Below are 16,150 nucleotides of genomic sequence, written 5' to 3'. Positions count from 1 at the left end.
GTGGAGGAAGTAAATAAGGAAGTGTTATTTACCCCTTCACATAAAACAAGAACTAAGGGTCACCCAATGAAATTAAGAGGCAGCAGATTTAAAACAAATGTAAGGAAATATTTCTTCACACAACGCACAGTTAACCTGTGGAACTCCTTGTTAGGGGATGTTGTGAAGGCCAAGACTATAACAGGGTTCAAAAAAGAACTAGATAAGTTCATGGCAGATCGGCCCATCAATGGCCATTAGCCAAGATGACCAGGGATGCAACCATATGCTGAGTGTCCCTAGCCTCTGTTTGCCAGAATCTGGGATTGGACGACAGGGAATGGATCACTTGTTCGACTGCCTGTTCTGTTCGTTCCCTCTGAAGCACCTGCCATTGGCCACTGTCAGAAGCCAGGATACTGGGCTAGCTGGACCATTGGTCTGAACCAATCTGGCCAGTCTGATGCTCTTATGCTGGGAGGCAGACGGCTCCTGGTAAAGGCGCTCCCCATGCCATGCACAGCGCCTGCTGGGGGCAGCGTGTGCACAGCTCAGGAGAAGTTTGGATTCCACCTCTTGTCAGGCTGGATGAGGAAGTCTCCACTGGGCCACAGCGTTCAAGCCCAGCCACTCACTACAGTCAGATCACACCTACTGGGTACCAGGGTGGCTCTAGACACAGCCGAGCGTGCCAGCCAAGGGGATCCTCAGGTGCTCCTTATGAGAAGGTTTCGGCTCCCTTTACATACAGAGGACATCCGCTGGGCCAGAGCACAGCCCCCTGCCTCCTGAACATTCTCCCACCCATGAACACATGTCGAATCTTCATGCTAGCCTGGGCTAAGGTCAACTTCCTCCTCTGTCCCTTTGCAGAAAGTCTCAAAGACACGGGTGCTGGAGCAGAAGTCAAAGCACAGTGATGGGCTCTTTCCCAGCAACAGCTCCAGCATTGCCTTGCAGAGTCAAACAGTCAGTTGTTTGCCTGGCCACAGCCCCAAGGAATTGTTCTGAGCGCTCTGCAGGGCCTCTGGGATTGCTCCATCTGCTTCCCAAGGACATTCCCCTTCAGCTCCAGTACCCTTTAGGGGAACAGCCTACCAGCCGAGAGCCAGACAGAACAGGAGGTCTGCCAACTCTTCCAGAGGCAGCGAAAATCCTCCCCTTTGGCCTTGGCTGCTGCAGTAGCAAGACATGTTGCATGTACATGGCAGGGCTGGCAGTGGGCCAGGGCACCCTGAACCACTTGGGGATGACCCAGATCCTGAGCCCCCTTCCTCAAGTGACGGAATACAGCCCTGTGTTCACACCCTACACGCTACTGGAATAGACTTTGTACAAGCCCTGCCCTGTGAGGTGTCATTTGAAAACTCATAACTTGCTGATCAGCAGTATCATGGCAAAGCGCATATCGCCACATTATAGGTAAAGGTATGGACATACGCTGAAATCAGCTGACTGAAGAGTGTTTCCCAGGTAAGTCTGGGGAGTGGTTAAACCAGTTTCTCAAAGACAAAGGGCAAGCTGACGTCCCAGCCAGGTGACAACACAGCTAATCATAGAATCATAGAATCATAGAATATCAGAGTTGGAAGGGACCTCAAGAGGTCATCTAGTCCAACCCCCTGCTCAAAGCAGGACCAATTCCCAGCTAAATCATCCCAGCCAGGGCTTTGTCAAGCCGGGCCTTAAAAACCTCCAAGGAAGGAGACTCCACCACCTCCCTAGGTAACGCATTCCAGTGTTTCACCACCCTCCTAGTGAAATAGTTTTTCCTGATATCCAACCTGGACCTCCCCCACCGCAACTTGAGACCATTGCTCCTTGTTCTGTCATCTGCCACCACTGAGAACAGCCGAGCTCCATCCTCTTTGGAACCCCCCTTCAGGTAGTTGAAGGCTGCTATCAAATCCCCCCTCATTCTTCTCTTCTGGAGACTAAACAATCCCAGTTCTCTCAGCCTCTCCTCATAAGTCATGTGCTCCAGACCCCTAATCATTTTTGTTGCCCTCCGCTGGACTCTTTCCAATTTTTCCACATCCTTCTTGTAGTGTGGGGCCCAAAACTGGACACAGTATTCCAGATGAGGCCTCACCAATGTCGAATAAAGGGGAACGATCACGTTCCTCGATCTGCTGGCAATGCCCCTACTTATACAGCCCAAAATGCCGTTAGCCTTCTTGGCAACAAGAGCACACTGTTGACTCATATCCAGCTTCTCGTCCACTGTGACCCCTAGGTCCTTTTCAGCAGAACTGCTACCTAGCCATTCGGTCCCTAGTCTGTAGCAGTGCATGGGATTCTTCCGTCCTAAGTGCAGGACTCTGCACTTGTCCTTGTTGAACCTCATCAGGTTTTTTTCTGCCCAATCCTCTAATTTGTCAAGGTCCCTCTGTATCCGATCCCTACCCTCTAGTGTATCTACCACGCCTCCTAGTTTAGTGTCATCTGCAAACTTGCTGAGAGTGCAGTCCACACCATCCTCCAGATCATTAATAAAGATATTAAACAAAACCGGCCCCAGGACCGACCCTTGGGGCACTCCACTTGAAACCGGCTGCCAACTAGACATGGAGCCATTGATCACTACCCGTTGAGCCCGACGATCTAGCCAGCTTTCTATCCACCTTACAGTCCATTCATCCAGCCCATACTTCTTTAATTTGGTGACAAGAATACTGTGGGAGACAGTATCAAAAGCTTTGCTAAAGTCAAGAAATAACACATCCACTGCTTTCCCCTCATCCACAGAGCCAGTTATCTCATCATAGAAGGCAATTAGGTTAGTCAGGCACGACTTCCCCTTCGTGAATCCATGCTGACTGTTCCTGATCACTTTCCTTTCCTCTAAATGTTTCATAATTGATTCCTTGAGGACCTGCTCCATAATTTTTCCAGGGACTGAGGTGAGGCTGACTGGCCTGTAGTTCCCCGGATCCTCCTTCTTCCCTTTTTTAAAGATGGGCACTACATTAGCCTTTTTCCAGTCATCTGGGACCTCCCCCGATCGCCATGAGTTTTCAAAAATAATGGCTAATGGCTCTGCAATCTCACCCGCCAACTCCTTTAGCACCCTCGGATGCAGCGCATCCGGCCCCATGGACTTGTGCACGTCCAGTTTTTCTAAATAGTCCCGAACCACTTCTTTCTCCACAGAGGGCTGGTCACCTTCTCCCCATGCTGTACTGCCCAGTGCAGCAATCTGGGAGCTGACCTTGTGCGTGAAGACAGAGGCAAAAAAATCATTGAGTACATTAGCTTTTTCCACATCCTCGGTCACTAGGTTGCCTCCCTCATTCAGTAAGGGGCCCACACTTTCCTTGATTTTCTTCTTGTTGCTAACATACCTGAAGAAACCCTTCTTGTTACTCTTAACATCTCTTGCTAACTGCAACTCCAAGTGTGATTTGGCCTTCCTGATTTCACTCCTGCACGCCTGTGCAATATTTTTATACTCCTCCCTGGTCATTTGTCCAATCTTCCACTTCTTATAAGCCTCTTTTTTGCGTTTAAGATCAGCAAGGATTTCACTGTTTAGCCAAGCTGGTCGCCTGCCATATTTACTATTCTTTCTACACATCGGGATGGTTTGTTCCTGCAACCTCAATAAGGATTCTTTAAAATACAGCCAGCTCTCCTGGACCCCTTTGCCCTTCATGTTATTCTCCCAGGGGATCCTGCCCATCTGTTCCCTGAGGGAGTCAAAGTCTGCTTTTCTGAAGTCCAGGGTCCATATTCTGCTGCTCTCCTTTCTTCCTTGTGTCAGGATCCTGAACTCGACCATCTCATGGTCACTGCCTCCCAGGTTCCCATCCACTTTTGCTTCCCATTACTTACCAAATGGCCAGTCTGTGACCCAAACTGGGGTCGGGGACAGAAAGATCTGCATCTTAGCAAAGAAACTGCATGGGGTCTCCTTTGTTCAGCAGACCGCCTGTCTCCTGGGTCTCAGCTAGAAATGCTTTGCAAAGCGGGACTGAACACCTCTAAAAAGGAGGGGCAAACCCCCAAGGTTCCCCCCTCTCTCTCTCCCTGCCCATCTCATGCTCTGTCCCTGCGAAGACAAAGGGAGCGGCCTGCTAGACTCTGGGGGAAGGGTCCTGACCCAAGGAGTTTGGTCAGTGTTGCTGTTGGAAGCGTGTGGTGAGAAACTTTGCTTCAATCTAATGGAGTTTGTTCAGTTAGGCACTAGGAAGAGTTTTATCTTTATTTTTTTCTTGTAACCATTTCTGACGTTTATGCCTCATTGCTTGTACTCACTTAGAATCTCTCCCTCAGAAGTTAATACGTTTGTTTTATCTAATCCAGTGTGTTTAAGTTAAAGTGTCTGGGTAACTCTACTTAAGATAACAAGCTAGTGTATATTCTTCCCTGAAAGGAATAATGACCTTGATATATCTGGACTGTCCAGGAGAGGGTTGGGCAGTACAGGACGTGCATTTCTGGGGGCTGGGAGTGAGCTGGGGTCACCCTGCAGTAGAACCAAGGCTGGTGAGAGACAGGGTGTGACTGGCAGGCTGCAGTTACACACAGACACATCTGGACGCTGGCAGAGCAGCCCAGGCTGGGAGCTATAAGAGTACGGCATTGCAAGGCACCCCGGGTGACAGGGCAGGGGGAACACAACCTCCCCACGGGTCTGGATTGTACCCGGCAGTCACATCATCCTGAACCACTTTGGAATCCTCAGCCCCCTTCCTTGCCCCTCTTCCACTTTGGGGAACCCGTGCCATTGTTTTCGGGCACGACAGGCAATCTCTGCAGACTGCCGTGTCCCTGAGGGGACTGAGCGGAGTGTGCTCCTTCCAGTTCAAGGCCACGCTAAAACCCAACCTCCTTCCCCTTCTGGGCATCCCTCGGGGGGAAATGCTGCAAGAAGACGTGTCAACCCTGTTGAAAATGGGAGCCTAGAGCCCAGTGCCTTACTGGGGAGAGGCTTTTGCCCTGGTGTTTCTTTATCCCCAGAAAATGGGTGCCCCAGTTCTTACATCTTTATCGTACCACTTGTGCATTCGCAAAATAAAATCAATATCCACCTCATTGCAGAGGGCCCACGACCTGGCTAGAGGTCGTCCTCCTTTAACGTTGCCCCATTAGAGACACTTTCCCCCCCTTCCTCACAAGGGGGCCTCGCTGTGGAGCGTGTAGTGGAAGGTGGCGACTGCTCCCTGACCCAGCTGCCAGCACTGTGTGTTTTAGGAAGTTGGAGCTCCCCTTTTGCGCCTCTCTGAATCTGCCTCCTCAGCCCATGGGGCCTGTCTCCACCCCAGGACTCGCCCCAGTGCTGGAGATGAGGCACTCAGTACCATGTCACCAGAAGTGCTGCTTTGTGCCTTAGCAGCCACAGGGAGACCCATCCCCTCGCAGCCTGCCTGGCCCCGGCACATGGGCTGGGAGAAGAAGTCACCTACCTGCCCCGGCTCTTGGCCTCTGGCGTGGAGCCGTAGCTCCTCTGCTCCTCGGGCAGGCAGTGCGCAGCCCAGCTGTGAGCGGCTTGCTGCCATGCGGCGTGAGTCCTGTCCGCGAGCTCCGTGCTGCTCACTTCCAGCCCCTTAATGAAGACTCCCGTGTTGCCGTACCTGGCCGGCTCGCTCAGCGTCCTCTGGCAGCTGGACCGCAGACTCTCGCTGCAGGGAAGATCAAAGCTTTGGGCCTTTTTCAGCGTCCTCTTGGATGGTGGCCTCCTGGAGGCGGGCGCGGTGGAGCAGGATGAATTCGCCTCAAGAATTTCTAAAATACTCTCCAGGTTTGGCTTGTCCTCGGGCATGTGGCATGGAGCCTCACAGGCCACTGTACCAAGAGAAACCCTGCTCAAGTGGGGACTCCTGCTGGGAGCAGCTTGGGAGGTCAATTCTTCCCCAGCACTGACATCCCCGGAGCTGCTCAGGGACGGTGAGAGAGCTTTTTCCCTGGTCCACCCAGGAGAACGGTTTGGCCTGCTGTAGAAATGGGACACGCTGGGACTCCTGTCTGAAAGCAGCCCAGGGATGGCTCCCTCCGAGTGCCTCCTGCGGGACAGCCGGCTGCTCTCACCACCACAGCTGGAGTGCTCCCCCTCACCTGGCTTCCGCTCAGAGAGCAGAGACCTTCGTGTTCTCAGGGCAGCTTCTAGCTTCTTCTCAAAGACCAGTTTTGTCTCCTGGCACTTGGACCATGCAAATTTCCACTGCTTCAGCCCTTTGTCGCTCTTCAGCTCACAGGCCAGCTCTTTCATCTCCTGGAATTTGGCATCGCTGATTTCCGGGTGCTGTCCCTTGTAGCTTTCCAAACACTTGATCACTGCCGCACAGTGCTCTGGGGAGCTGCAGTCCTCCATGCTGATGCAGGCTAGGTGTCGCATCCCCTCCAGCGCCCACTCGTACGCCTGCAGGGAGCAACGACAAGGAGAACAGCCAATCAGTTTGCTCTGGAAGGAATAAACCCCCCGCTCAGTGCAGCCCAAGAGAAAAGGGTCAGTGTGCGGGCCAAGGCAGCGCCAAGTGCGCGAGCCAGAGGGGCTGCCATTGTCAATGGGGCTTAACAACTCCGCCAAACAACAGGCTCTTTATGCAGTGGGCTCCAGCTGTGCTGGCTGCACCGTCACTCTCCACCCTGCAGCAGGGACACTCCCGGCACGGGCAATTCTGGAGCTGGCCTGGCCGTCTTCTCCAGTGCGCATGCCGGGAGGGGCAGGCGGCCTTTGGGAAGTAGCTAGCAGCACCACAGCAGCTTTCAGCCCTCGGTGGGCCTGTGGGGTGCACAGCCCTGGAGTTACCTGCTACTTGCATCCCGCATTTCAATTCACCCCCATTAACTGGGGTCGGTAGCAAGCGGCAGCTTTTGTTGGGAATGAGACTGTTGCTCCTTCTCTAGCTCTCCTGTGAGATTGGGGTGCGTGCCCTGCCAGTAACACCATGGAGGACACCTTCCCCAATCCTCCCCTGCCACCGTGGCCTCTAACCCAGCCAGCCCCGACCCTCCCCTGCCACCATGGCCTCTAACCCAGCCAGCCCCGACCCTCCCCTGCCACCATGGCCTCTAACCCAGCCAGCCCCGACCCTCCCCTGCCATCATGGCCCCTTACCTGCCTGACCCTTCCCCCCCACCATTGCCCCTAACCCAGCCAGCCCCGACCCTCCCCTGCCACCATGGCCTCTAACCCAGCCAGCCCTGACCCTCCCCTGCCACCATGGCCCCTTACCTGCCTGACCCTTCCCCCCCACCATTGCCCCTAACCCAGCCAGCCCCGACCCTCCCCTGCCACCATGGCCTCTAACCCAGCCAGCCCTGACCCTCCCCTGCCACCATGGCCCCTTACCTGCCTGACCCTTCCCCCCCACCATTGCCCCTAACCCAGCCAGCCCCGATCCTCCCCTGCCACCATGGCCTCTAACCCAGCCAGCCCCTCCCCTCCCCTGCCACCATGGCCTCTAACCTGCCTGACCCTTCCCCCCCACCATGGCCCCTAACCCAGCCAGCCCTGACCCTCCCCTGCCACCATGGCCTCTAACCCAGCCAGCCCCGACCCTCCCCTGCCATCATGGCCTCTAACCCAGCCAGCCCCGACCCTCCCCTGCCATCATGGCCTCTAACCCAGCCAGCCCCGACCCTCCCCTGCCATCATGGCCTCTAACCCAGCCAGCCCCGACCCTCCCCTGCCACCATGGCCTCTAACCCAGCCAGCCCCGACCCTCCCCTGCCACCATGGCCTCTAACCCAGCCAGCCCCGACCCTCCCCTGCCACCATGGCCTCTAACCCAGCCAGCCCCGACCCTCCCCTGCCACCATGGCCTCTAACCCTGCCAGCCCCGACCCTCCCCTGCCATCATGGCCCCTAACCTGCCTGACCCTTCCCCCCCCACCATGGCCCCTAACCCAGCCAGGCCGGCTCCCACCACCATGGCCTGTGACCTGGCCAGCCTTTCCCCACCTCCACCCTTCGCTTCTCCTGTACAGGAATGCAGTATTGACAGAGACATACTATATTACAAGCCCCATTATGGTTGAGACGCCTGGATTAGTCACTCGCCGGGTTCTAGGGATTTGACGCTTTGTTCGCTTTAATTTGACCATTCCAGTGACACGCTGGACGGGGAAAGGAAGGGGCCATGACAGCGGGCCCCCAAGAGGTACTGCGAAAGCCCGGCCGTAGCGTCGGAGATTTAAAAGCCAGAAGGGCCCATTGTGACAATCTAGTCTGATGTGCTGCAGAATCCAGGCCAGAGAATTCTACCCGGTGCCGTCTGCACTGGATCCATCACTGGACGCTGGTTTAGGGCTCCTCTTTGAAATTGCCTTTACTGAAATCATTCATGTAACCCCTCCCCCTTATTCTTTTAAGGAACTGTTCATTCTCATGGACTGGTTGAGAGCCCAACCATCAGCTTTGTAGGAGTCAGAGACGTGAGTTATTTACTTTGATAGCTCTGGTTTATTGAAATCCAAGGAAAACGCAAAGGACTGTATGCCAGCAGCCCCCGTTCCTGTCGCGGTGTGCCCACCCTCCTGACCGCATTTGTGCCTATTGTTGGTTACACCCACTGGCATCTTGTATTCAGTGAGCTTTTGGGGGTAGGGACTCTCCTGGAGTTGGTTTTGTGCCCCTAGCACAGTGGGGCTGATCCTGATGGTGCTTCCGGCTGCTCCTCTCCTGGGAATGACTGAATGATAAAGCATCAGTGCGGTGCTCACCAAAATACAGTAAAAGCTTTGTTATCCGGCATGCTGGGGGAATGGGTTGGTCAAAAATTCTGGTTAACCAAGAGTGATATGGAGGGAGGGAGTTTGGGTGTGGGAGGGGACTCAGGGCAGGGGGTTGGGGTGCAGGAAGGGTTTGGGGGTGCTAGATCCAGGCAGTACCTACCTCAGGCAGCTCCTGGGAAGTGGCAACATGTCCCTGCTGCTCCTAGGCAGAGGCACGGCCAGGCAGCTCTGCGCGTTGCCTCCACACACATCGCCGCCCCCACAGCTCCCATTGGCTGCAGTTCCCAGCCAATGGGAGCTGCAGAGCCAGTGCTTGGAGTGGGGCGGAGGCAGTGCACAGAGCCTCCGTGGCCATTCCTCCACCTAGGAACAGCAGGGACAGGTCGCCGCTTCCGGGGAACCATGCGAAGCCAGGTAGGGAACCTGCCGGCCCCGCACCAACCAGACTTTTAAGGGATATCAGAAATGGCAGTTTCTAGAGCTTTCTGGTTGGTAAAGTGCCGGATAACACAGCTTTTACTGTACATGGATGCTACAGCATGAGGTTAGTACGAATTAATCCACACACAGCTGCCTAAACCAGACTCTTCAGACATCCTCGTATCGGTAGAAGTTACAATTGTGTTGCAGGAGCGGCTGACAAGAATCAGAGGCCGCTGTACCCAAGCACTGCCCAGAGGGGCAGTAATTAGACGCTCGCGCTCCAAGGACTCCCAATCGAAATGTCCGATTTCTGTGACTAGTTACTGCAGCCGCCGTTTTTCAGCAAGCCCAAGCCTGGCTGGGCTAAGCGTACAGAATCAGACAATGAGATGGACATTCTTAGCAGCGAGTGTAATCAACAGATGGGACAAATTATCAAAGGTTGTGGTGGAGCCTTCCTCACTGGCAGCTTTACAAGCAATGTTGCATGTTTTTCTAAAGGATCTGCTGTCGTTCACACAGGGACTGTTTCAGGGAAGTTCTCTGGCCCGTCTTATGGCAGTAGCTTCAATCTGCTCTATTTTATGAAAATTAGCTTGCCCCTCAGACTCCTGGCAAGTTTCAAATGGGAGTCCTGGATAAGCAGAGTTTGGGTGCCACAGCTGTGCATGCTGTTCTGACAGGTGTCACCAGGGGGCGCAGTTAAACAGTCTACGTCCACACTAGGAGCTAGGGGAGTGATTCCCAGCTTGTGTGCACTTCTGCCAGCTCATGAGAGCTGGTGTGAATATAAATGGCAGCGTAGCTCCGTCATACAGGCAGCAGCAGCAGGGACACGCCTCGGCTGTGCTGAGTACAACCTCACCCAAATCCCGGGGGTATCTACTTGGCATGACCAAGCCATTGCACAGCTACTGCCACCTGGGATACCGTGACAACCCTGCTATTTATACTGAGCTAGTGCGATTGTGTGTCCGCGGGCTGGGAATCACACACCAAGCTCTCAGTGTAGGCATGGCCTTAGTGTGCAAGCAAATGTAAGGCTTGGGAAAACCTGCTGTGCTGGTTTTCGTTTTGGTTTGGGGAGAGGCAGGTTCTTGGTCCGAGGAGTCTGTTCTCTGTGTGCTGTGTGACCACCTCTGTTCCAGGACTGGTGAAGGTGTGTAAATACAATGAGTTACATGTACAGTCTGCCCAGAGCCCATGTCACTGCTTTCTCCTCCACTGGGAAGCCGACCTGCAAGGCCCCAACATCTGCTACCTCTCTGCAGAGGCACTGGAGAATCACTAAAGTAGAAGCATTTGGAAGAGAAGGACCTAGGGGTTACAGTGGACAAGAAGCTGGATATGAGTTGACAGTGTGCCCTTGTTGCCAAGAAGGCTAATGGCATTTTGGGCTGTATAAGTAGGAGCATTGCCAGCAAATCGAGGGACATGATCATTCCCCTCTATTCGGCATTGGTGAGGCCTCATCTGAAGTACTGTGTCCAGTTTTGGGCCCCGCACTACAAGAAGGATGTGGAAAAATTGGAAAGAGTCCAGCGGAGGGCAACAAAAATGATTAGTGGGCTGGAGCACATGACTTATGAAGAGACGCTGAGGGAACTGGGATTATTTAGTCTGCAGAAGAGAAGAGTGAGGGGGGATTTGATAGCTGCTTTCAACTACCTGAAAGGGGGTTCCAAAGAGGATGGATCTAGACTGTTCTCAGTGGTGGCAGATGACAGAACAAGGAGCAATGGTCTCAAGTTGCAGTGGGGGAGGTCCAGGTTGGATATTAGGAAACACTATTTCACTAGGAGGGTGGTGAAGCACTGGAATGGGTTACCTAGGGAGGTGGTGGAATCTCCCTCCTTAGAGGTTTTTAAGGCCCGGCTTGACAAAGCCTTGGCTGGGATGATTTAGTTGGGGATTGGTCCTGCTCTGAGCAGGGGGTTGGACTAGATGACCTCCTGAGGTCCTTTCCAACCCTGATTCTATGAGTCTATGATAACAGTCTGTATTGTTAATGGTCCTGATCCACTGCTATGCTCAATGGGGTGATCCAATATAGCCAAGTGCCATCAACTGAGAGACATCAGCTAGAATGCAAGTGTGGAGCAGAAACTGCCTCCACATATTTCTCCACATAGAGAACACAAGGTTCCTCCCAACAAAGACAAAAAAGCCAGCGGTCCCCCTTATACGCGGGATATCGATGCAAAGGGGGGAGAACAGGCCCTAGGTGTTATGAGGCCATGGGGGAGGAACGTACGCTCAGCTCTGTGATCTGTACGGTAACTGAATGCCAAGGCACAGGGCCATATCTGCGGGGGCAAGAGACAGAGCAGAGCCACTCCAGAGACAGATGCAAGGGCTTGGGAGCCTCCTGAGTCCTTTAACGACTGTTCTTTTGAGCTGCAGTTACATGGAGTGTGCCCAGCCAGTCTCACTACACACGCAAAGCTAGAAGCTACTTCAGAAACCGCCGCAGCTGCTCCAGAACAAATGCTGCCAGATCTACAATGACAACAACCAAAGCCTGCAGACACAGCAGCAGCCCCGTGCTGACCTGCCTAGCACAGCGACAGTCCGTCCGTCCTACCGCCTCCCTGACCCCTGGCAGCAGGCTTTTAAAGAACACAGCTGGGTGGGGAAGAAGTGTCTGCTGGTGTGGGAGGGCCACATCTGGAGTGTGTGTGGGGGGGTGTCTGTCCATGGGGGGGATGGAAATAGGGGACGGCGCAGGGTTGTCACTGGGTGGACTGGGCTGGTCTCAGTGGGTTGGAACCAGGGTTGTTCTGTGCTCTGGCAGTGACACCTAATCTTCAGGAAGGTGAGGGCAGGATGGGGTGACCAGCTGGCAGAGCTTGGTCGATGTTGTCCCCCATGTGACATGTAACTAATTTCGCTGGTCCACGTCCTGGGATGGGGCAGTGGCTCCCATTGTTGCTGGCAGGTTCCTTGGCAGTGGCAGAAAGGAGCCAGGAAAAGCTAACAGCCCAAGAGGAACTTAGAAAGGATTGTAAATCTTGATGGCAATTCAAGTCCCCAGTGCCTGTCACAGGCGAGTTAATAATGCAGCTTTGTCCTCTGCACAATGGCCTCTGCCTTCCATCCTCCCCGCAGTGGATGGCTAAATGGCCACTGCGGCTTTTCCAGGTCACGGCATCTTCACAACTGCACTTTCCAGCCGCAGAACAACAGCAAGGAGAGCACCGCCCAGCACCCAAGTGAACAACGTGTGCACCAGCCCTTCCACGGGCTTTTGAAGCTCCCAGCTGACCTCCCACTCTGGGGTGCACTGGGGTGTGTGGAGAGGGTGGGAGGAGGATTGGGGCTCTGGGCTTCAGTCGCTGGGTGGGAGGGGCTGCAGGCTTCAGCTGTGTGTGTGTGTGTGTGTGTGTGTGTGTGTGTGTGTGTGTGTGTGTGTGTGTGTGTGTGTGTGTGTGTGTGTGTGTGTGTGTGTGTGTGTGGGAGGGAGGAGGGGGATCGGGGCTTTGGCTTCATTTCTCCAGAAGCTAACAAACAGCTAGCACAGTACAAAGATGCAGGTCTTTGTGTGGTGGAGGAGCTGCATTCTACTGACATTCTCAAATTATGCCCCAGGAATTAACTCCGGGGTCAGCCAGGAAAGAAGCTGCCATCTTTTGTGATCTAATTAGTGTTAAACCATAGGGAGGCCGTTCCTGAAACTCGTTATCAAAAAGATTATAACCGTCCTCCCCCCGCAGAGCCTACCCACACCACAATGGAATTTAGGTGTCAGTGCCGGACCTGTCCTACACCAAGGGACCAGGGCAAAGCAAAGTTTGCAGAAACCATCCATTCCATTAGGGAGAGCCAGAATACATGCCTCAGAAAGGCGCAGCACATTCTCAGAGAGAAGGTGGATTTACTGCTCCCTAATCAATAAATTATCAGGATACTGTCTACAATATAAGTGTGGATTGGTACACATTCAGGAACAGAAGCTACCTGGAATTTGAGTCTTGGGGATTTCTACAGCACCCATCACATCAACGTTAAAGGGCTGCCCACGTAAAGGGTGACAAGAGAACACTTCCACCCCACCATCAGTGGGTGGCGTTCAGATCTCTACTCAGCACTGCAGAGACACCATCTGGTGTGAGCAGCACTTGTCACTCAGGTTCAAAGCCCTTCGCTAATCAGGAGATCAAGAATCTTTTCTTCCTTAAAATCTGTAAACACACAAAAGAGATTTCTCATGGACTGTAGTCACAGGGACCAATAACCCCTCAGAAAAGCAGGACACATCTCCTGGAATTGCTTAAAGGCACCAGGAGTGAAGGAACAAGAGATGGGCATCCTGTTATCTGGGGATGGAGTTAAGAAAAGGATGGACTGGTAGACCCCTGTTCTTCCCATGCGTGAAAAGCTGTAATATGGGGAGCTGGAGGAGGAGATGTGCCTTTTGGAGAAAATGAACCCAATAGTTCAGAGGTTCTCAAACTGTGGTCCATGGAAAACCCGTGGTCTGAGAGCTCCATTCAGGTGGTCCGCAGATAGTTCCCTCTAAGGTGCACGCCTGGGCGGCTGCACATGAGAAAATGAAGGGCCACCCACCTAATTAGTGGAGCTGCGCAGGCGTGACTCCACTAATTAGGTGCCTGGACCCTGGAGAAGACGCACATGTAAGGTGAGGTGGTGGCCTTGGGGGGAATAGAGGGTAGGTGGGAGGGGGCAGTGGGGTGAGAAGAGGGGGTGGGGGGAATTTGGGACCTGCAGGGCTCTGTGGCTGCTGTGGCGGGGCAGTGAGGGCACATCCATTGTATTAGAAAGGTACGCCTATTGATATTAAAATATGAGTTGTGTGCTTTTATTTGTAGAACAAAAACGTTTATTATTAATAAGGTTTTTTTATATAGTGCTTTTACCCAAAGTGCTTTACAATAGTTAGCTACTGGTACAAACAACATTTGGAAAGAGCATTAAGTGGTCCGCTGAGACCCTCAGCAGGTTTCAAGTGGTCCGCGGAAAAGAAAGGTTGAGAACCACTGCAATAGTTGGTTTCTCCGTAGTGCTCAGGGTGCTTAGTGTTTTTCGCATACGGACTAGCTACAACAGGCTCTAGGTACAAGGGCTGCCACCACACACAACAGGCCAAGAATCAAAGAGCCATAAGCACTGTAAGGGTGTTGAGGGGGCATCACGCGTCATCCCCAAGGAGAAGGAGAAGCCAAAGGGAGAAGAGTGTGTAAACCAGGGCTGGCCCTAGACCAAATGGCGCCCCAGGCGAAGAGCACCTTTGGCGCCCCATCAGCCATTTGTTAAACTTTTGAATATTTTATTTTTATTGCATTTGTACCCCATTTCACGACTTTGATGCATGATTTGCATGCATGATTTATCCCTGTCAGATAATATTATAAATTTGCACGCTAGGATCTGTCAATCTGTATTTATTCACGCCATATATAAGCAAATTTAAAAAATGTTTCCTCTAAGCTTATAGAAACTTTTTAATTTTTAGGAATAACTGAAATGTCCTAACATCAAGAAATTGAACTGTGCACCAGCACTGGGTGGATCAGTATAAAATGGTATTACAGTAGGTGACGGCCTTAGAATGTTAACCCTAGTCCTTTCGTTCAGAAGGTCGCTTTTCTTGCCTCTGCCCTTGTGAACTGAAGCACTGTGTCAGAGAGATCCAGAGAATGGCCAATGGCATTTTCAAGGGATAAAATAGCAAGCGATGTCACTCTCTCATCAGCCATCGTCGATCAAAGATATGTTTTAATGAGCCTGAGCTTTGAAAATCTGCGTTCACCACTCACGACTGTGACCAGCAGCGTAAGCAGAATCCTCAAAACTATCCGCACATCAGGAAAAGTGTCCTTCAGCTCTGGATCGTGAATGGAGAACTTGGAGTGGAGAGCGCTTCCCGTGTGGCAAAATATGACAGATGTCCAATTCAACATAGATCTTTATGATTGACATCCAAACATTCCCCAGGTGTCAGCGTCCAGTGAAGGTCCATACAATTGTTAAGAGTGTTTTCCTGTCCTGGCAGCTTACTAAAGTCATACAAAAACTCCCAGGTCTTTTTGTGGTGCTTCATTTGTCTAAGCCTTTCTTCAATGGACACTCAAACCGTGTCAACAAGCGAGCAAAAAAACTCCCTCTTGAATTTTTCTTCCGAGCTTCCCATCACCTCATCACTGCCCTTGTAATCAAATTGTCTCTTCTCCCAATGAATGCGAGTTTCCTTGAAGACAGGCTCAACTGCTAAGTTTTCTGCCATTTCTTTGGCAGCAGTGATGGCATCTTCAAATCTGTTGTCTCTGTAGGCCACAATGAAATCAAGGCAGTTTCTCATCAAAATAGTAGCAGTTGCAAAGTCCATCGACGGCGTGTGTAATGCCTTGCTAACAACGTTTACTTTGAACAGGGTATCGGGCCAAACCACAAGTGAGACAGAAATTTGAAGTCAATGATCTGGTTTGCCAGGCTTTGTGCCTCATGTCGGATTCTGGCCTCGGCTTTACTCGACTGCGCCAATTCCATCAGGGCGTCATAAACCTCAGTCACTTGGTCCCTCACCGGCCTTACGCTGTCAATGCAGCTCTCCCAGTGAGAGTTACTTAGTGGGGCTTCACCGTCAGTTCTGTAACCTTGTTCGTGAAGATCTTTCACCTGATAGTTGATGCTGAAAACAAGATATGTATCCTTGGCAGTGCTCCAAGGAAAGATACTGAATCTAAAGAAGATGATGCCGCATCTGACACAACCAGCTTGAGGGAATGGCAGCCATAAGGCATGAAGAAAGCTCTTGGATTCAGCACAAGGATCCTTGCCTGGAAGCCACGGTCTCTTCCCGTAATGTTCACACCGTTGTCGTAGCCTTGGCCCCAGCAGTCCTGAAGATTTATTTTATTCTCATTCAAAACGTCCTGTTAGGCCTTTTCCAGTCGAGTTGTCCCCAGACCGGAAAGAGATAAAATGGTCCTTTACTTGGATACAGCCATCCTCGTCATCAACAAATCTTACTGTAAATGACATCTTTCGCAGTGTGTCTTTGAGAAGTGTCGCTTCTGCTCATTTATTGGCAACGTTATATCATAGGCGC

At 52.3% G+C, this 16,150-nt stretch overlaps 1 protein-coding gene across 5 annotated transcripts in view; it reads right to left on the bottom strand.

Annotated features, from left to right (window-relative positions):
- Positions 1-16,150, bottom strand: part of PLEKHG4 (pleckstrin homology and RhoGEF domain containing G4) — a 157,306-nt gene that overhangs the window by 16,403 nt on the left and 124,753 nt on the right. For all 5 annotated transcript variants that reach the window (XR_010592651.1, XM_065567563.1, XM_065567564.1 and 2 more), the window contains exon 14: positions 5,388-6,340. Coding sequence is in view for 4 of the 5 variants with exons in the window: in XM_065567563.1 (XP_065423635.1) it covers positions 5,388-6,340 (953 nt within the window). In the remaining variant the exon portion in view is untranslated. The remainder of the gene's footprint in view (positions 1-5,387; positions 6,341-16,150) is intronic.

Source organism: Chrysemys picta, chromosome 14, assembly GCF_011386835.1.
Source record: "Chrysemys picta bellii isolate R12L10 chromosome 14, ASM1138683v2, whole genome shotgun sequence".
Taxonomy (NCBI): domain Eukaryota; kingdom Metazoa; phylum Chordata; order Testudines; family Emydidae; genus Chrysemys; species Chrysemys picta.
This window is presented reverse-complemented; position numbering and strand designations above follow the sequence as displayed.